Source organism: Rhinolophus hipposideros (genome assembly GCF_964194185.1).
Source record: "Rhinolophus hipposideros genome assembly, chromosome: 9".
NCBI lineage: Eukaryota > Metazoa > Chordata > Mammalia > Chiroptera > Rhinolophidae > Rhinolophus > Rhinolophus hipposideros.
This window is the reverse complement of record NC_138055.1, coordinates 17,723,079-17,744,711: the sequence shown is the minus strand read 5'-3', so window position 1 is coordinate 17,744,711 and position 21,633 is coordinate 17,723,079. Positions and strand designations below refer to the sequence as shown.

General features: G+C 37.6%; 1 protein-coding gene across 1 annotated transcript in view; it reads left to right on the top strand.

Annotated features, from left to right (window-relative positions):
* Nucleotides 1–124: 124 nt before the first annotated feature.
* The window catches only part of SPIC (Spi-C transcription factor), a gene marked incomplete at both ends in the record, with an annotated part of 49,440 nt that continues 27,931 nt past the window's right edge, over nucleotides 125–21,633 (top strand). Inside the window, one exon of the mRNA XM_081058916.1 lies at nucleotides 125–202. Coding sequence (XP_080915042.1) covers nucleotides 125–202 — 78 coding nt within the window. The remainder of the gene's footprint in view (nucleotides 203–21,633) is intronic.

Sequence of the window (21,633 nt, the reverse complement as noted above, 5' to 3'; positions counted from 1 at the left end):
CGGGGATTTGGGTTGGACACCTGGTTCCTCAAGGGTCGTCTTGGGGGTAATACAGGTCTTGACAGTGAAGTCGGGGGGAGGAAGGGATTCTCCTAGAATTTTTTTTTTTCTCTAAAGGTTGAGCATGCGTGTCTTGAAAATTCGTCAATACTCAGAAAAGGAAACCTATCCCTCGCCCCTAATCCCGCAGTTCTTCCGAGAAGTAACCATTGTGAATGCTTGCTTGGGTCACCTTCCACATATGATCTTTGCATATTATATTTTTATCTATAATAGAGATGTTCATCCATTCAACAGAAGTTTATGGACTGTCTGTTTTGGTTTTTACTTCATTTTCAGACCTCTCCAGTTGCATAAGCATGAACTAGATTTGCCTTTTGTTCTCATCTCCCCTTCCCGCTCCCAAATCATAGGTTCACAGAAATTTTTCTTGCAAGAAAAAGTTGGGGGGGGAGGGGGAGTGGTGTTGGTGTCATTTGTTTTGTTGTTTGAGAAGGGGAGAGTTGAGCAACTTTTCACCTAAACACCTGGACTTTTTAAAGGCTGTGTTTCCTAAGCATTGCCTTTTTCAACTATTGGACCTCTGTGTGCTCTGATTCCACTGCCTTTTCTCACCTATTCATCTTCCTTCAATCCCTCTCTTAGCCAAGATTAGCTGCTACCACTTGGCACATCTTGGCCATTGCTTCTTCAAATTTATGTCCATGTCCGGGGGGAGGGGGTAATATAAGAGAGAAAGGGAAGGTCAAATATATGGTGATGGAAGGAGAACTGACTCTGGGTGGTGAGCACGCGTGTGATACATAGATGATGTATTATAGAAACGTACACTTGAAACCTATGTAATTTTGCTAACCATTGTCACCCCAATAAATTTAATTAAAAAACACTTATGTCCATGTCAGATTTATGTTTCCAGTATAATGCACAAGGTTCCCTGAAAATAGATTCCCCTTAAATGAGAACTAAAAGGAAAGACATGCTTTAAAGTTTATATTCATACTGTATATTCTGAACCAAATAAGCAAATAATAGATACGTGAGGATGCTGTGTAAACTGAAGTGCGATATACAAATTGAAAAACATTGTTAATCCTATTAGATAGCATTTCAGCATTTCATAATGTGTATGAAGCACCTAATTGCAAGTCACTATGGAAACAATAGAGTGATAAAAAAAAACTCTTTAGGCAATTTCATAAAGAACTTTATTTTTCAAAATTTAGCCTTTTACTCCTTTGCTTTGTCTGACCTGATTTCCTGGATGCATCAAAAAGAAAACAAAAAACAAAATCCCTTTTTTCCATTCACAGAAAACTTGGGTCTAAAGAAAAATCTCAAAATATTAGAATAAGATGTTACTCTTTAAAATTATTTTCTAAAGTAGGTTTTGGACAAGTAACATAACTTTCTTAGTAACATTTACTATGTTCAAGGCCTATGCTACAGCGATGAAATGAACAGTCTCTACTCTCAGTTGCTACCATTTAGAGGCACTTATTAACCCAAGGGTGTTTAAGACAGAAAATGAATATGGCTTCAAAAAGTGTTGAGACAAATTTATAAATAAAACCATAAACAGCCTAGAGAAATTTAGCTAATCTTTTGTTAGTGAGTACATCCTACCTTCACCTTCTCCCTTCTCTCAATTCTCAATTCCTAAGACTTGAGTAGTTCTTTCATAGGAACACAATTTTCAATGTGTAAATGTCACATTAAGGTGGTGAAAAATAAGTTAACAAAACTACCATTTCATGTATTTTTTTCTGATACTAACTAAAGATATCCATTACTCTGCAGGAGAGGTACCTTATCTTTTGGGCAACATTATTTTTCAAAATGTAGTCATTCCTATTAATATTGACGTGGTATTACAGTTCTTGTTTCCTAAAAAAGAAATAATTGAAGAAGCAGAATTATGTATAGCAGCATGCTGGAATTAAAGCCAAACATTTAGATTGTAAGTCTAAGGAATTTTATTCTTCAGACAAGCATGTCTGAAGAATTGACCTCACCTCTCTCTGGTCTTTACTCAAATATCATTCTGTTTAAAAATTATGGGGGCCAGCCTGGTGGCTCAGGTGGTTGAAGTGCCGCGCTCCTAACACGGAGGTTGCTGGTTCGATTCCCACATGGATCAGTAAGCTGTGCCCTCTACAGCCAAGATTGTGAACAACAGCTCTCCCTGGAACTGAGCCGAGGTGAGCCGCTTTGCCGACCTACAACCGGGACTACAAGGCTCATAACACCAGCATGGGCCAGGGAGCTGTGTCCTACACAACTAGACTGAGAAACAACGGCTTGAACCAGAGTGGGAGTGTGGGGGGGGAGGCAGAAAAAAGGGGGGGAAAATTGTAAACTACCCAACATCCCTCTTATCCTGATTTTTTAATAACAACTTCCCACTAAACATGTTATAATTTATTTACTTATTATGCTTATTATTTATTATCTACTTCCTCTCATTAGAATGTAACATTTATGAATGCAAGTATTTTTGTTTATTTTGTTCACTATTTTATTCTTGTACTTGGACATTAGACAAATATTTAATGAGAGAATTTGTTGAATTGTAAAATAAGTTTCTACAGCCAATTGTATAAACATTGATTAACTTTAACATATAGCATGCAATATTTTTCATCTTGTTTCCTAAAATAGGCATTTCTGAACTACTGGCCTTTATTAGAAAGGAGAGGCCAAACGTATCACATACAAGAAAGTCGACATCGTTGAAAAGAAGCCACCAGGTGGTGGTATTGCTTCAAACAAATTCTCAGTAGACCGAGATCAATTGGTACAATTTATTAAAAGTTGAGCGGACAATTTAATTCTTTTCAAATTATATGGTTCAATAATAATTTACTAAATTGTTTAATGTGAATGTTTTAATGCAGTCCAAGCAAGGAAAACAATTTCAAAACACCTTTGACTATAAAGTCACAATAAGATCAAGTAAATTCAGAATTTTGAAACTAGAAGGAATCTCAATGTCAACCATCTCCATTACAGATGAAGAAGTAGAAACAAGCTAAGCTACAGAACCAGGACAGAACCCTTATCATTTGGCTTCCACACCTGGAGTAACTAGATTATGATGCCTTCTGTAATTGAGCCATTTACCAAATCTTCTATACATTTGGCAAACTGATTTTCAAACACTTGTCCATGCCTCAAGAATTTGCTGCAGTTTCCAAATTTGAAACCTAACAGTTCTGTGTGACCCGTTGTCTAGTAGATGCTGCTCACTTCTCTTGCTCACATTTTATTCCATGAAGCAGAAACCTACAAAATATAAGTATAACTGTATGTGTAATAAATATAAGCTTCAGAAAGGGCTTATCTTACTGTATATTTATAATTGTATTTTAACCTAAGAAGCATTTGAAAATCATAACTAGGTATGTGATTTTCACAAATCAAGATATGCATTGCATTTCAAATGTTTTCTTTCAATAACGTGTACTTTGGTAACAGAGCAGAATTTCTCTTAGGGCTTAGGGGTTTCTTTCTTAATTGAAATATGATGCACATACAATATAATTCACATTTTTTAACTGTATATTTCAGTGGTTTTTAGTATATTTGCGAGGTTGGCAACTATTACCACTGCCTAATGCCAGAACATTTTCAACACCCCAAACAGAAACTCCATACCCATTACGCAATAGCTCCCCCTCCTCACTTCCCTAGCCTCTGGTAACCTCTAATCTTTCTGTCACTATAAATTTGCCTATTCTAGACATTTCATATAAGGGTAATAGTACCATATTTATCAGTCTGTGTCTGGCTTATTTTACTAGCTTGATGTTTTTAAGGTTTATCCACACAGCATGTGTCAGAGCTTCATTCTTTTTTATGGCTGAATAATATTCTATTGTGTGTATATACAATGTTTGTTTATCCATTCATCAGTTGATGGACATTTGGGTTGTTCCACTTTTTGGCTATTTGAATGATGATGCTATGGACATTTGTGTACAAGTTTTTGTGGGAATACGTGTTTTCAATTCTCTTGGGTATATATACCTAGGAGTGTGATTGCTGGGTCTTATGGTAACTGTCTTTAACTTTTTGAGGAACTACCAAACTTTTTCACAGTGGCTGCATTGTTTGGTGGAACTGTTTTCCACCACTTTATATTTGCACAAGCAGTGTTTGAGGGTTGTTATGTCTCCACATCCTTGCCAACACTATTTTTCACTGTTTAAATTATGGCCATCTTGGTATGGAGTGCTGTCACATTGTGGTTTCGACTTAGATGTTCCTGGTGCCTAATGATGTTGAGCATTTTTTCATGTGCTTATTTGCTATATGTATATCTTCTTTAATGAAATGTCTATTCAAATCCTTGCCCATTTTTAATTGAGTTATTTATCTTTTTATTGTTGAGTTATTTGTTTTTTTATATATTCTGGATGTTAGACCCTTATGAGATACATGATTTACAAATACTCTCTTCAATTCTGTGAGTTGTCTTTTCACTTTATGTCTTTTGATCTACAAAAGTTTTTAATTTTGATGACGTCCAATTTATATTTTCTTTTGTATCTTGGGCTTGTGATGTCATATCTAAGAAACTATTGCCCAATCCAAGCTCATGAAGATGCACACCTATATTTTCTTCCACAAGTCTTGTAGATTTAGCTTTTACATTTAGGTATTTGATGCATTTTTACCGTGTTTCCCCGAAAATAAGACCAGATTTTATATTAACTTTTACTCCAAAAAATGCATTAGGGCTTATGTTCAGGGGGTGCCATCCTGAAAAATCATGCTAGGGCTTATTTTCCAGTTAGGTCTTATTTTCTGGGAAACATGGTAGTTGGTTTTTGTATATTGTATGAGATAGGACTCCAAAGTCATTCTTTTGCATGTGGATATCCAGTTGTCCCAACATCATTTGTTGAAATTGTTCTTTCTCCATTAAACGGTCTTGTCACCCTTGTCAAAAATCAGTTGACCATAGATGTACAGATTTATTTCTGGACTCTCATTTCTAATCCACGATGTATATATCTATCCTTATGGCAGTACCACACTGTCATGTAGCTTTGTAGTAGGTTTTGAAATCAGGAAGGGTGAGTTCTCCAGCTTAGTTCTTCTTTCTCAAGATTGTCTTGGCTATTCTGAGGTCCCTTTCATTTCCATATGAATTTTAGGATCAGCTCATTCATTTCTGCAAAAGCAAAAAAAACACACAAAACCACACACTTGGAATTTTGATAGGGATTGCATTGAATCTGTAGATTAATTTGAGGAGTATTGCCATCTTAACAATATTAAGTCTTCCAGTCTGTGAACAGGGAATGTCTTTCCATTTATTAAGGTCGTATTTAATTTTTTCAACAAAGTTTTGTAGTTTTCAGTGCAAAGGTCTTGTACTTCTTCGGTTAGTTATTCCTGGATATTTTGGGTTGTTTTGAGACTACGGGTTCTTACCCTGGCATCATACAAATCCATAGGTAGACTTCTGGGAGCCTACTAACTTACAGAAATTGTTTCCAGAATCTTATGTCTGTGTACACATGCATTTTTCCCCCCAGAGAGACAGTCCAGAACTTCCATCAAATTCTCAAAGGATCTGCCTATGACCCAGAAAGTTTAAGAATTACTCTTTTACACCATGCTAAGTCCTTTTATTCCAGATTATACATGTAGGGTTTTTTTTTTTCTTTCCCTTTATGTTAAAGATGGAGCATGTTTTAGGGTGCTATTTTTTTTTTTTAAGGAGAGCGCAGCTCACAGTGGCCCATGTGGGGATTGAACCAGCAACCTTGGTGTTATTAGCACCACCCTCTAACCAACTGAGCTAATCGGCCACCCCTAGGGTGTTAAATTTTTATGACAAGGGTTTTATTACCTCTGAGGATGGTCCTGCCACCTAGGGATGAGAATATTTATTTATTTTTAAAAATTAATCTTGAAAAGTAAATGTGCGTATGCATGAAATAAAAATTAACAATTTAACTATTTAAAGAAACGTTTCATTGTGAAAAAATTCAAAATAGTGATTTTAATGCACAATTTCAAAATACTCTATTGAGAAACTAGTTTCAGTGAACCCCAATGTACCTAACACCCATCCATAATTGTCCTCAGCTTATGACCATAGCTCATAGCCACTCTTGTTTCAGAACTATCCCTTCAATTTGCTCCCACTCTCCCCACACCCACACACTAAATTATTTGGAATCAGATGCTCACATTTGGACCAGTTTATTGTGACTATGGAAACAGTACCCACTAGAGGATCATATTTGCTTTTGCAGGTACCATATACATGGATAAGAGTGCAGGAAGGGGGAAGTTTATAAAAGCTGGGCTGAGGACACAATAGGTACTCACTATAGATATTTTCTAGTATACGTGCTGCCGAAGCGAGCTAAAGATATTTTCTAATACTAGTATTTGTCCCCTTGGAGTGGATATGGTTGGCATTAACTACAGTATTAATAGCTCCTCCTAAACTATGGTTGCTATCATGGTCCCCATTGTTCCTGAGAGCAGGACTATACCTCAGGTCCTCATTCAATAGGGAGGACATAAGCCACAGTAACCCAAGGTCTGTGGTTTCAGATCTTTTGCAGTCTATCCTCTTTACCAACCCAACCCCTTCCCTCTACTTTCCTCCTTTTGCCAAGGGCAAGACTGGCTGTCTCTTTATCACGGTTATTATAGCCAAAGTGAGAGCTGCCCTCTCATTACTTTATTTCCTTCTAAATCTCATTACAGTAATGGGAGAGTTTAATTATTTTTTTCACCCTTTCTTCCACCTCCCCACCCCCCGTTCCATTTCAAGCCATTGTTTCTCAGTCTAGTTGTGTAGGACACAGCTCCCTGGCCCGTGCTGGTGTTATGAGCCTTGCACTTCCCCAGTTGAGGCAGTGGGTCACCAGTCGTAGGTCGGCCGCTCACAGCAGCTCACGACAGCTCTCCCCAGCTGACAGCCGCTGATGCTGGCACACAGTAGCTCATGGCAGCACTCAGTACCTAGCGGCAGCTCACAGCAGCCCACTGACCGCAGTTTAGACCAACCTCCGGCTGCTCACGGCAGCCCAGCTCCAGGGAGAGCTGTTGTTCACAACCTTAGCTGTAGAGGGCGCAGCTCACTGGCCCATGTGGGAATCGAACCAGTGACCTCTGCGTTAGGCGCTCCAACCACTTGAGCCACCGGTCCAGCCTGGTTCAATTATTTTTACTGCTGTGCAACAAACTACTTCACACTCAGGGACTTGAAACAATTTATTACTTTTATGGCTATGTGGGTTGTTGGGCTTTTCCTTTGCTCATCTTGCCTAAGCTTATTTATGCAACTACATTCAGTTGGTGGGTTGGCTGGTGTAGCTGGCCCTCTCCATGAGGGCTTTCATTATCAAGATGACCTTTGTCACCTGGTTATGGCAGTGTTCCAAGAGGGCAAACCTCAATGTGCAAGGTTAATAAGGCTTTGTTTCCCTCATGTTTGCTGGTGTCCCCATGGCCAAAAGAAATTACAGTCAAGCCCACAGTCAATGTACGAGGAGAGTACACAGACCATGACTACTTGGAAGAATGATTGATTGACAGGGAGCTATCATTTGTAACAACTGTGTTACTCAGTCTATCCTCTGGTCTCAATAATTCACATACCTCCAACATATAAAATAGACTCCCCCATCCCAAAAGTTTCATCTAACCATGGCATTAATTTTGAAATCGGTATTTCTTGCAATTTGCATCAAGTCTGGGTACAATATGATGGTTTTCATATATTCAATCTACAATGGTGCGACAGGAATAGCAAAACTACGGTAGATACTCCCACTCAATTAAAGGAAGAATGGAAGGCATCTAGCGGGGACTAATCTATAGAAGGTGTGAAATTCTGCTAGGCACATGTTACCAAGGTTCCCTACTCTGAGAATAGGAAATGCTCCTTGATTATGACCAGTTCTGCTCCCTGGGAGTGGTTGTTCTCTCTCCATTGTTTTATGAGGCCTTTAGCTATCCCTTAAACTCTTGGCTTCATCATGAGAAATTCTTCCTTTTCCAAAACAAATGGCTCTGTTTGCAAATTAGTGGATTTTTCACCTGCTTTCTGCCCCTAATATATTGGGAACTCACAAGTCTCTTTTCATTTGTAATTCATTGTCTCTGTCTCTCTTAGTCTAAACTGGCAGTGCCTTCACCAATATAAATCTTTTAAAAACTTTGTCAATTTCCAAAGAATATTACTCAGGTTTATTCCATGCCTCAAAAGCCACATTCATAATTCTTTTAGGAACAGACCTCTCTGGAAGTGTCAGACTGATGTGGAACAATTCCTTTAAGATTCTTTAGAACCAGGTGGACCCAGTGGCTCAGATGGTTGGTGTACCATGCTCCTACCGATGAGGTCACTGGTTCATTCCCACGTGGGCCAGTGGCTGTGCCCTCTACAGCTAAGATTGTGAACACAGCTCTCCCTGGAGCTGGGCTACCATGATGAGCTGCTGTGAGCTGGCCTGACGACTGGCTGGGGTGGGGGAGAGCGCAAGGCTCATAACACCAGCATGGGCCAGGGAGCTGTGTCCTACACAACTAGACTGAGAAACAACGGCCTGAACCAGAGTGTGGGGGGGAGCTGGAAAGAGGGGGGGGAAACATTCTTAGAACCATTTTTAGCCACCTAAGAGAGTCTAATAGCCGCTACTTTAAATTTTTCTGAGATTTTAACAAAGGATCTTACAGCCATACCATTGGTTTTACCTTTACACTGAAGCCATTTCTTACTGTGAGATTCTTGCCAGCTAGAGAAGCTTGAGATAAGAAACAGTTGTATTTTCTCACCCAGGAAGGCTGAGCTCTCTCTATTTCCACCAAATTCTTCTTAACAACTGAATTTTTTTAAGTGCCTTTCTCTCTTCCTATATTTTATCATACTCAGCTTTAAGGAGCCAAATGCCCCTTTCAATATTCTGTCTGGAAATATCTCAGTCAGCTCTGCAAGTTCATTAGATAGGTTATCTATATTTCAAGTTACCACAAGCAACATTTTTGCCCACTGTTCCACTATTTACCACAGTGCACTCTTCTTCTAGCCTGCAATGTTTCCTCACTGCCTTTCTAGCCTTCCCTAACTTTTTTTTTTTTTCCTACCATTCCTCCAGCTCTCACTTACAGGATCTTCATTTTTCCAGCCTCTACTCACTAATTGGCCTCAAGTCAATGGCACATCAATTTAAGTTTCTATGTACCCCACATCCGATACCAATTTCTATGTCAGTTATTGATTGCTGTGTAAGAAACTGCTTCCAAATGTAGGGACTAAAACCCACAATAATTATTGTTTATCACAATCATTTGGCTTGGCTGGGCAATTCTTTTTCTGGTCTTGCTTGGGGTTCCTCATGCAGCTGTATTCAGCTAGCACGTTGACTAAGTTGGCTGGCCTCTCTTTCCACGTGGTCTTTCATCCTCAAAGAGGCTACGCTGATTGGATATGGCTATGGCAGTGCCATACTCCCGGGTATCGACCTAAAAGAAATGCGTGCCTATGTACCCTAAGAGACGTGTACAAGAATATTTATATAGCATTATTCATAAAGATAACAAACTATAAAAAACCCAAATGTCTGTCAACAGTAGAATGGATACATAAATTGCAATGTATCTACATAACGGAAATCTATATAACAATGCAAATGAAAGAACTAGTTGTACACAACAACCTGGAGAAATCTCACAAACATCTTATTGAACAAAAGAAGCCAGACACCAAAGAATGCGTATTATGTATGAATCCATGTATATAAGTTCAAAAGTAGGCAAAACTGAACAAGATTTTAATTTTTAGAAAGAAGGAAGGGGGTAGTGATTACGAGGAAGTATGAGGAAAGCTCTTGCAATGCTCTGATATTTTATTTCGTGTTTGCTTCTTTGATAATTCATTGAACCGCACATTTATGTTTTTTGTGCTATATTTCAAAAACATTTAAATAAGTCACATCAAGATGTCATTTTCATCTACCCCATTGGTAACACTTTTAAGAAGTGGCAGGTAGGGAGATTGTCACTCTCATCCACTGTGCTATCTTTTTACTTGCCATTAAGCAGTATTTACATACAAAATGTTACATCCACATACCCCTGACAAAAATTCCACTTCTAGCATTTGTATTACAGCATGCTTGCAGATACAAGGAAATTCTGAACGTTTGTACAAGAAACTTACAAGAGAGGTTGGTCTGCCATAGTCTGCAGATCTGAAGTGTAGGGAGACGTATTTTTTTGTAGCTTTTGAACTGTTTGAATTTTATACCATGTGCATAGATTACTTTAAATAAAAGTCAATTCGTTGGGTGTTTTTTTAGAAGTTGCTTGCCCAAAATTATTTGGTTAAAAAATGACAGAGCTTGGATTGGAGCCCTAGTCTATCTTATTCCAAAGCCCATACCATCAACCATAACTCTAATAACTCTAAATTTTCTCCTGTACACTCTCTGTTGTCTCCCCTATAAACTGAATGTATTTGCCTGCAGCACAAGGGTGATCACAAGGGTCCCTTTGGAAAAGGACCCCAACATGGAAAGTCTGTTATATGAACTGAGCCCACATGGCAGGTAGGTAGGAGAGATCTACTGCTCAGTCTATCCACCAGGTCTGCCCCAGCAAGATTCATTCAGTCCCGACTAGATGATAAGTTGATGCCACAGGTATAAGTAAGTACCAGAGAGAGAAACTTACAGAAGCTGGCAGATTGAATAGTCAATATTGAGGGGGAAAAGAAAAAGAACAAGAGCATAATAGGTATACATAGCAGCTCCTAAACCTGCATGTTAAAATTAAATTACACAATTAACTTTAGAGAAATTTAAACCACCCAGCTATGCATTGAATATAATAAACACTTTTACAGTTGATCAAATTTTTTTAGGATATAGGATCCTAGGATATAAGATATAGGATATAGGATATATGTGATTTCTGAAGTTAGCCAATACTTTTAAAAAGTGAACACCACAGACAAAATGTACTAGGGTAAGACTTTGAAACTGCAGTCTAAAAAAAACACAATTTGGTTATTGGCATTTTTTGCCCTAACGGGAAAAGGAAATAAAGTGGCATTAGTGAACATGTGGTTGCGATTGAGATCACTAAGCCAGCTTGTGTTGCATGCAGCTGAGAAACCAAAGGCTTTGGAGCTTTATTTAAAGACAAACAAAATGTAACTAAGCACCAACAGGCGACTTGGAGCTGCACAATCAATCCTATTCACTTCCCAGTGATTTAAATGGGTTGTTAGGAAGACAAAACATCTTATCAATGATTTCTTCAGCCCTGCTTTTCTCTTAAGCTCCAGTTCTGAATCTCCAACTCCTTACTAGAGAATTCTTTGTAGATATTCACTCAAGATCTAAATGTCTAAAACCAAACATGTTTCTCCCCTTACCTAAAAAGTAAAACAAATAAAACCCCCAAAATCTGGTTCACTCTCCCAACGTCTCCATTTCTCGGCTCAGTGATACAATTTCTACCTTTCCTTACCACCTTTGTGTTAATGCAGAGTTGTTTCTTTCTCTGACCCTCCATCAACCTCATGGTGACCAAAGCCTATTCATTCCTACTTGACTGCCTACTCTCGGACTTACCTGATCCATCTCTCTGTTTCTCCCCACTCCCCAATACCCATGAACACCACCATTTTGCATGTAGTAGGTGCTCAATAAATTTTAACTGAATACATCATGTTAATTTCTCTATTATAAACCTTTAAAACTCACTGCACAAAGATATTTATAATTGTTGGTTATTTACTTTCCCAGAAGACTGTGAGCTCCTTAAGGGCAGGACCTTTTTTATTCTTCTCTGTATCCCTAATGCTACCACATTGGGGTTCAACAAATGTTTATTGAATTCATGAATGAATGAGGCCTGAGCTTCTTAACTTGACATTCAAATGCTTCCACAATCAGATCCAACTTACGATCTCTCTCCTGTTTAGGGAAACATTGTGGAATTGGGGGGGGAAACTCACTATTTCCAGGACTACCTAGATTTTAGTTCTAGGTAGTGAGGTTTGCATTATCATCGGGGAAGCCATCCAACCAGTCTCTGTCTGGTTCCGATTCCTCTTGAAAAATGAAGGATTGGCTTAGTTAAAGCTTCTCAGACTACATTGTATATACAAAGCACCCAAAGACCTTGAACACGTAGAATCAGATTCTGATTCTGCATTTCTACATTTCTCCCATAGGATGCTAGTGTTACTGGTCCACAGACCACCCTTTGAGTAATTATAAAGTTTTATGCTCTGTGGTGTATTTATCATCTTCTGGGTATATTTATATATTGCTTCTCCTCCCTGGCATGCTTTCTCCATTTATTTGCCCCTATATGTATCCAACCCATCTTGTCAGGCTCTTTCTCCTGGGCAAAGTCTTTCCTGAGAACTCTAATGCCCCTACTCCTCAATCTTTTCAAAAATTCTATTAAAGGATCCATTTGTTTGTGCTTGGAGTTTGACTGGTCCATCGTTTACAAACAATTACTGGTTATCATTGTGTGTATGCAAGTATTCAATTATATACTTCTTTTTCTTTCCTATGAAGCGTAGCACAATGTCTCACATGTAGTCAGTACTCAACAAAGTGTTGAATAAATGAATGAATAAATGAATGATTTATTTCAGCTTTCTACTCCAGAAAAAAATCAAATGTTTTACTGTTCTATATTATCATTTTCCAGAATGGAGGAAAGAGCCAAAATGGAATTTTCCCAGTCTACTCAAATGAGACAGTTCAATGTAAACAACAATTTGATCTATTAAAAAATTAATGATATTAAAATATCTAAAATGAGTTTGTGTTAAAATTCAAATTTGTCTCTTCAGTTTTTGAAACAACGAAATTTGTTACTGCTGTTTTCTGTTCCACTTTCCTAAACCAAATAGACATATTGTGTTATGCATGAGAACCTGACATTATACATAATAAAAGCTTAGTTCTATAGAATATGACTTGGCATTATATCATGATTTCAGTAGCCTGGTTAAGCAACTTGCTTTATGTCAAATACCATGTTGCATATCAAATAATGAAGTGAACTCCTTGCTTGGTGAAAAACAAAGAATCTTTATTACTGATGTAGAGAAGTTGTTTTCAATTTTAAAGTTAAAATAAGGAAGTTCTTTGAATGTTGCCTAACTCACTATTATGAGAAAAGTTAGAAGCATTTCAGAACATGCCACCCTCTTTTTCATTTCTATTTAACTTTTTTTTTTACCAACTTGCAATATTTGTTTTATAAAGTAAACTTTAACCTAAATATCTATTTATCACTTTGACAAGAGAAAAGAGCTATATTGTATATTATCGAATTCTTAACCAGATATAAATTTTGGTTTTAAGTTATTAAACTGTAAAAACTCTAGATAAACTGTGAAGTGCCAACTCCACAAATGTAAAGCATTTTTATCATTATTATGCATAAGGTATAACATTTCTACAAAATGCTGGAAAACATGAGCTAAATGAGTATACCTAGTAAAAGTACTGTATCACTTCAATATGAGATATAAAGCACGATGATTCTTATTCTTAGTACATTTTAGTAATTAAAATGAGTTTGTTTTATAAAAACTAAAGATTTCCATTTTTAATTGAGTTTACCCACCTCAAAATGGAAACCTCTCTTCAGAAAATAAATAATAAAATGAAAATTCTCAGAAAACAGATGTCAGTGCTGATTTTTATGTATATTTATTTTATTTTACTTACCGTGTTTGCCCGAAAATAAGACCTACCTCGAAAATAAGCCCAAGTTAAGATCGTCAGCCAGACAGACGCATTTAGTACTTATGACGATGTTCCAGAAGATGACATGACTCTATTTAAATAAATGTCGATTATTGTACATGAAAAAATAAGACATCCACTAAAAATAATCCTTAACGTGTCTTTTGGAGCAAACATTAATATAAGACCTGGTCTTAATTTCAGGGAAACAGTAGTTCTCTAGCTTCCGATAAAATATTTATGGGAAGAGGTTATTTTTAGTTCAGCTTTGTAAAGCTCTTTGTCACCTTCTAATCTGAGTTCATCAGAATGAAATAATGCAAGATACAGAATTGGTAGAGACCAGAAGGGCTAAGCAGGCCTGGCATTTTTGCAGAATTGTTAGATCCAGAAGAATCTCGGAGATCATCTAGGCCAGAGTCCTTATTTTACTAGTGAGGATACTGTGGCCCTAAGGTCACCCAGCTCATTAGAGTCAAGCTTGAACTCTTTGTTCTCTTTCTCTTCACTACATGGTTCTTTCATCCTTGTTAAGTGACACCCAGGAAAAGTGTATGCTTGTGTAATACTAATAGTAAGAGCTTCCAGAAGGAGGAAACACAGTCTTTCCTAGACTGGCCAGGAAGTCCTGCCATTTTATTCACACCCTACTCAACTCTCAATGATCTGCCATCCTTGGGAGATTTAAACTTCAACCAGTAACTGGAAGTTACTAGATTGCTAATTACACAATGGAGCTCCTCTAAATGTTTTTTATTATCTGTCACTGGGTGTTCATATTTTTCAAAAAGGAAAACAAATGTTGACTTTATTCCATGAGTCTGCACTGTTGTGTGCCCTTCCTTGTCACCATATGCACTTTCTAACATTTATCAAGCGCTTACTTTGAGTCAGTGAGCTCATGGCTTCAACTGCTTTACTTCATTCAATTTTCATGAAGCTATTATTCTCCCACATTTTAAAGACAATGAAATTGAAGCTTAAATAGGGTAAGTAATTTACCAAGGTACATAACTACTAAGTGACAGAGCTAAGATTGGATCCAAGCTGTTGACATCAGAACCAGACCTCTTACGCACTAATGTTGTGTTCTGTTTCTGAGAAAGAAACTGGTCTATCCAATAAGAAAATTTCTTAGTATAATTTATATACTATATATGAAAACCGGAAATATTTATATATCATATTCTAAATGATGTGTTCTTCTTTTCCTTTTATTTGGGATAGATAGTAATAGTCAACATGAGAAAGTTCAGACTAACTTACTAGTCATTTTGAGTTTAAATTTTATTTCTTGCAATGTATAGTTTTTAAAAAGTTACGTATAATAAATATACTGTAAAGAATATATTTATAATAATGTACTATAAATATGTTTATAACTATAAGTATATACATATATACACCCATGTAAATACATATATGCTTGTGTATATGCAGCCAGAAAAGAAATTCAAACAGTACAAAAAAATCAAAGAATGAGAAGCCTCCCACCCACATTGACTTCAACACTGAGTGACCTTCTCAGAATTATTCACTATAAATGTTCTTGTGTATCTTTCTAAACATATTCTATGCATATGTACATACATACATGTATAGTATTTCCTTTAATATAGATGGTAGCATAATATTTACAGTGTTCTGTATCTTTTTGCACTTAATACTATATCTTGGGAAATATTCTATATCAATGCATGCAGGCTTACCTCATTCTTTTTAACGTGGCAAAATATTTTATGACTGAGGCATGGGGTAAAATGAAAGTAAAATGAAAAAGTGGCATTAACAGTAGCAAACAGTATTTCTTAGATTCTATCTTTTACATGAGACTGGAAGAATCTTAGCTCCCCTGCAAATCCCACAGCTGTATCCTCTCAGCCTCCAAGCAATGTGGAAAGATGTGAGTGGACCCTACAGTGCCATCTCACAGGGAACTTCCCATCGTGCTATCCCCATATTACACAGGACAGCAGGGCATCCCTTTCCCCACCAGGTCCCACTAAAGCTTTTCTAACAGAACAACTAACTTGTCCAGTTCCTGATTTTGACATGGCGCACAAGCTCTTCAAATCTGAGTGATAAATAACATGCAACACTCAAAACTGGCTTTCTCCAGTAACTAAGTAATTCCTTTGAAATAAGTCCCTATTATATGCCAGCTCCTGGGTCTTTCATGCAGACAGACATCTGCTGGACCCTCTCCAACTCCAAATATTCCCAGCTGGGTTTCAATCCATTTCATAAAACTACATTGGCTCAAAATGAGTCATCCCACCCCTTATCTCCCATTCCCCAAACACACACTATGAGTCTCTTCATACTATAGTGTCCCTTTGCCTCATGTGAGCCCTTCTCATGGCGATAAGGGATTTTTACTGATGGACATCAAAATTGACTTTTATTAATGGGTATAAAATTAATGGTAGTGTTGTCATTTACAGCTGAGGAGAAAGTAAGGATAAGTACCATAGAGGGAAAGAAGTGGGTGGGGGTATTTCAAGCAGGGAAGTAACTGATAGTAACTGATATTAAAGTCTTGTGTTCCTACTGACTGCCTCCCCTGGCTGGAGAACCAGTCCATCCACAGCCATTCCAAGCACAACCTATATTTAAATTCCTATTAAATTGTAAGCTCATCATGGGCACCTGTGTGGTCTTGGGCTCTACACACATTTATTTATTCATCCATTCATTGAACAAACATCCATTGACTCCTGGCTATAGGCCAGCCACCGTACTGTGCTGGGCCTTGGGGTCTTGCCCCAAGGGAGGAAGAAAATGTCACATTCAACAGGCAAACAAATCAATAAACACGACACCTGTAGATTGCAATAGAGTATGTGGAGAAAGGAGGAAGGGTCATGTGATGAACTGTAACCAACAGGGGAAAAGGGGCTATTTTAGATAGAAGGGTCAGTAAAGGCCTCGAAGAAGCTGACATTTTAGCTGAAGCCTGAGGAATGAAAGATGAGAAGGAGCCAGTTACATGAAGACCAGAGAAGAGTGTCCAGGCAAAGTGGACAGCAGCCACTTGATCTTTTCAGTTCACTTTGCATGGCACACGGTTGAACTCAAAATATACTTCTCAAATGAAAACGAATTCACATTGCTTTGCCAAAAACTCAAACATATTTTAAGACCAACTATTACCTGGCCAATTACTATTATTAAAAAGAATGTACTATACACGAGTTTCTATTATTACATAATTTATTTATTTTTATAATTTTTAAATATGTATTATAAGGGATGATCTCTATTTGATACTGACTGAGGCAGCCTAATATAGTCTTTCAACAAATATTTATCAAGTCCCTATTATGTGTCTGGTCTTCTGCTAGACTCTGATGATAAAGTAGTGAAGCAAAAAAAGTTTCTTTGAAATGAATACTAGATCGAGATTGTATTGGGATCCTCAGTCCCCTCTCCCACCAGGGTGGCTGTCATGTGTTTTATAGGTTGACATGTCATGTGAGAGTTGATTATAGAAACTAGATCCACTGATTAAAAAAGAAAAAGATTTGAAAATCACTGGGTCCCCAAAGTCCCTTCTGTAATACTAGGCATGTATATTATTATGGAAAAAAATTTTTTTCTATTTTCTTGGAACCTCTTACAAGATACATGTGAGCACAATGTTTGAGACAACTCAAGAATAATATGAAATAACATGAATTAGTTTGCTTGAATGAATGAAAAAATTTTTTACCTTTAACACAAATATAGCATGTACCCCCCACAAAAGATATAGAACATTAACCTAAGTTCCTTGCCCTCTCAAGAAACTTCATATTTAATTATTTCTGATATTTTAAATGTTCCTTGTCCTATCAGAATTTTAAGAGCATAATCTACATGCATTTTAAGGGACTTTTCTCCTTTCAAAATATTTGATAATCTTTTAAGCAATAAGGAAGAAAATACCAAACTGGCAAAATGTGGGATGTGAAAATGGTACTATGGGCATGAGAAAAGTGCTGCTATTATGTTAGCAAGTTTCGAGTCCTTTACAAAAAAGAAGAACTGCTTGTTAATGTCAGTTTTGCTTAGTCATGTAATTTTTTTAAAAGTTATTTTGCAGTTATGTATTGTTTTTTCCGCTGGCATCAACGTGGGAATCAAAGTCACATGAATTGAAGTTTGTGCTAATTTTTTTCTGTCCTTTTCCTCTTTGACACCTATTTAGGGTATACAGATGTTATGAAACTCATAGCAAAGACCTCCAGTCATTGGCCGGGTGGGAAATCATACCCCTTTCCACTTTTGCCTAAAGTACTTTGACTTTCTTTCTCTCTTTCTTTCTCTCTTTCTTTCATTCTTTTCTTCCCTTCTTTTTTTTTTTTCATTATGTAACACCACCCCACGTTGTTATGGTGCTTGGTATGAGGTAGTGAACTTATTTGGTAGTAAATATGCCAGGTACTCATTGTTGGCCCTTGGCAACATTGAGAAGTAAAGTTATTGTTCCTTGATCCTTCATTTTGGATGGTCTCTTCCACTCGGCAGCCAGGGCCTCCCTAGAGAGTGCTTACCTCTACACCCCAACCCAACTCTACATTTTCTGGCCAAGTCCCTCAAGCTCCAGGTCTTTCTGAGCTGTTTCCCTCGCTTATCCCTCAGTGACTTCCAGCTACTATACGACAGTCAAACTCCAGTATTAGAAAAAAACAATGGTGTTGTTCCCAAGTAAACACTTTCATTGTCATTTAAAGGTTTCCTGAAGAGTTATGAATCATATGGGATTTCAGATAGCTAGAAGGGGAAAGATTTCCCCCGTCCCCAGCCTTCTTTAGGTGCTTTTCAAATTCCACCCCAGAGAGATTCATCTCTGCTAAATGGTTGTACACCTCCTGCCTTTCTTACTCAATAAAATTTGCTTATTCATAGCTCACAAAGTTCCCCTGGAGATGATTAGTAAGCATTATTCCAGTGTTTCAGCAAAAACATTGAGGGAGGCTGACTAACACTATTGGATTTAAATTAGCTGTATGAGAAAAAGTCACATTGCCTCATCTGGTAGCCAATGTTTCTGCTAAAACAGTTTTTTGATTTAAAAAGCGCTCACACAAACAAGGGAAAAAGAAGAATTCACAAAGAAATATAGAAGAGTAGGGCTGGAATGGAAGATCAGCTAGGATGATGTACTAATTTTACAAGAAACTAATGCTAAGAAGCCAAGTTACCCAAGATCACCCAGCTACTGGTAAACCTTATTTCTCAGTTACAGCCTCTCATAGCCCCCTGGTCTTCTCCCTTCTTCTTAACACAACACCAGTTATACTTCTGCATCTGCTTATGTCATTATTTGATTAACACCTGTCTCCCTCACTAGATCATCACCTTTATGATTGAAGGTACTCTGTCTGGTTTTGCTTGTCACTTGCCAGAACAGTTAGGCATGTTGTTAGTATTCAAGAAATTGTTGTTGAACGAGTATCAGTAAACATAGTCAACTATAAGTAAACATAGAATCAACAGTCTAGTCTTTTGAATAATTGTCAATTCATCATGCATACATTATGTGGACATGCCACTTGAATTAATCAAGTAAACGTTGGATTCTACTATAGTAAAATATAAACTTTGAAATCTCAGTGGCTTAAGATAAAAAGGTTTATTTCTTATTCATTTAAATTATATATGTGATGGGCAACCTATCTCCACCTTGTCACTACTCCATCTGGAACATGCAGCCTCCAAAGTCACTATGGCAGGGGAACAGTAAGATGGAGGTAGCACATTGGCTTTTAAGTGCCATGGAACTGGCACATGATATGTCCACCTCTAGTCCTTTGACTTAGAATTAATCCTATGGCCCCATCCCAACAGCGAAAGAGGCTGAGAAAGTTTTAGGGAGAACTAGCTGCCTTTGCTTGCCATTGAATGGGTTAATTACAATAATAGCAACCAGTCATTTTTATTGAACACTTACTTTGTGCCAGGCCAAGAGCTAAGTGCTTTATTTTGTTCACTGCTTCATTTAATCTTCATTATTAGACAAATGAACTGCAGACACTCTCATGATCAGTTTCCAAAAGAGAAAATTAAGAGATGAGTAAATTGCTCAAAGTCACAACTGCTAAGTGAGATCAGGGATATGAACCACTCTGTCAGGCAGTATAGCCTATTTTCTTTGCCACTCTGACTTAATACCATCAGAATAAAATTTTGAAGGACCCCAGATTGGTTTTTAATAATACAAATAGAGGATAATAAAGAGTTATAAAGTCTATCTGCGGGATTATAAATAACCTCAATTTAACTACTTACACAAAACATTTCACTTCTGGTCACCAAAATTGTGAAGATTTATTTTCCCCACCCCAAGCAATTCCCCATCACACCAGCTGAGTGTCCAGCCATTTAACTAAATTCTGACACTTTCTATCTGGAGACAGCATCAGATCCCACAGGTTAAGGGCTCAGTTCCATAGGACTGCCGCCCCCACCATGTGTATACCTCAGACTTCAGTTGTCAGCTCAAGTTATCATCTGTGCTTCTGACCAACCAGCTGTAGATCAGAGGTTCTAATCACCCCTTCCTTGGGTGCAATTCATTTTTGAGGGAAACGTGTTTACTAGTTTATTAAAAGATGTGGTAAAGGATATAGATAAACAGCCAGATAAAGAGATAACATAGGATGAGGTCTGGAAGGTCCCAAGCATAGGAGATTCAGACCTCATGGAGTTGGGCTACATCACCCTCCTAGAGTAGGTGTGTCCACCAACCTGAAAGCTCTCAAAACCCCATAGTATTAGGATTTTATGGAGGCTTCCTCATGGAGGCATGGTCAATTACTAATTCTATTTCTAATCTCTCTCTCTTCTCTGGAAAAAGTGGGGAGGGACTGAAAATTCAAAGCTTGAATTCATGGCTTGGTTTTTCTGGTGACCAGCCCCCATTCAGGAGCCATGAGGAGCCCGCCCAGAGTCACCTCAATAGAACAAAAGATCCTCTTACTCCTCTTATCACTTAGGAATCTATAAAGGTTTCAGGAGCTCTGTGTCAGGAACTGGGAGCAGAAACAAATATATATTTTCTGTTATCTGTCAGTTGCATAAGAGAATGTCCTTATTTTTAAGATATACATGCTGAGCTATTTAGACATAAAAAGGCAACATGTCTGAAACTTGCTTTCGAGTGATTCATTAAAAATTATATGTATCAATAAAAAATAGATAATGCTGACTGCAAAACAATTGTTGACCAGGTATTCTGTCACCAAAAAGGATTTATTTGGGAAAAAGAGAAGATTGCAACCTGGAACATTCACACATGGTGGGCCATGTGCAAGTTCTGCTGGCACATTGATTGAGGAAGTATTTATAGAGGGGAAAAGAAAGTTAAGGGCAAGGGCTGTTACAACCATAGAGCTCTGTTGTAACCTGTAGGGCTCTTGCGATGACATGGGATGAGAGAGCTCTTCCCACAAGCCCTCCCAATTCCTGTCTAAGTTAAGGTTTCAGTCATAAATTTTAACAAGAGAGAGATAAGCAAATATAGCGAATCTATAACAATTGCTGAATCTGTACTCTTCAAGCAACACTTTAAATTTTGAAATTATTTTAAAATATAAAATTTTAAAAAGTAGCATTTATTGGTGACTTAATTGGTGCCAGGAACTGCTCTGGACAGAAGGAAATAAGTTTGGGGGGAAAATGAGTCCAGAATGATATAAAGATAATTCACTGTTAATGAGACTGACTGGCAGAATCCAAGCCACGATTGCCTTTCTTTACCATAAAGGCTTCTGATTTGCTAGGCTTAGTTTTCAAAGGAAAATTATAGTTTCTCCTTCTTTGGAGGTTTTGAAGGAGGGGAAAAAATATTTCTGACTGGGTTGATTAGAAGGGGACTACAAATGTTTTACGG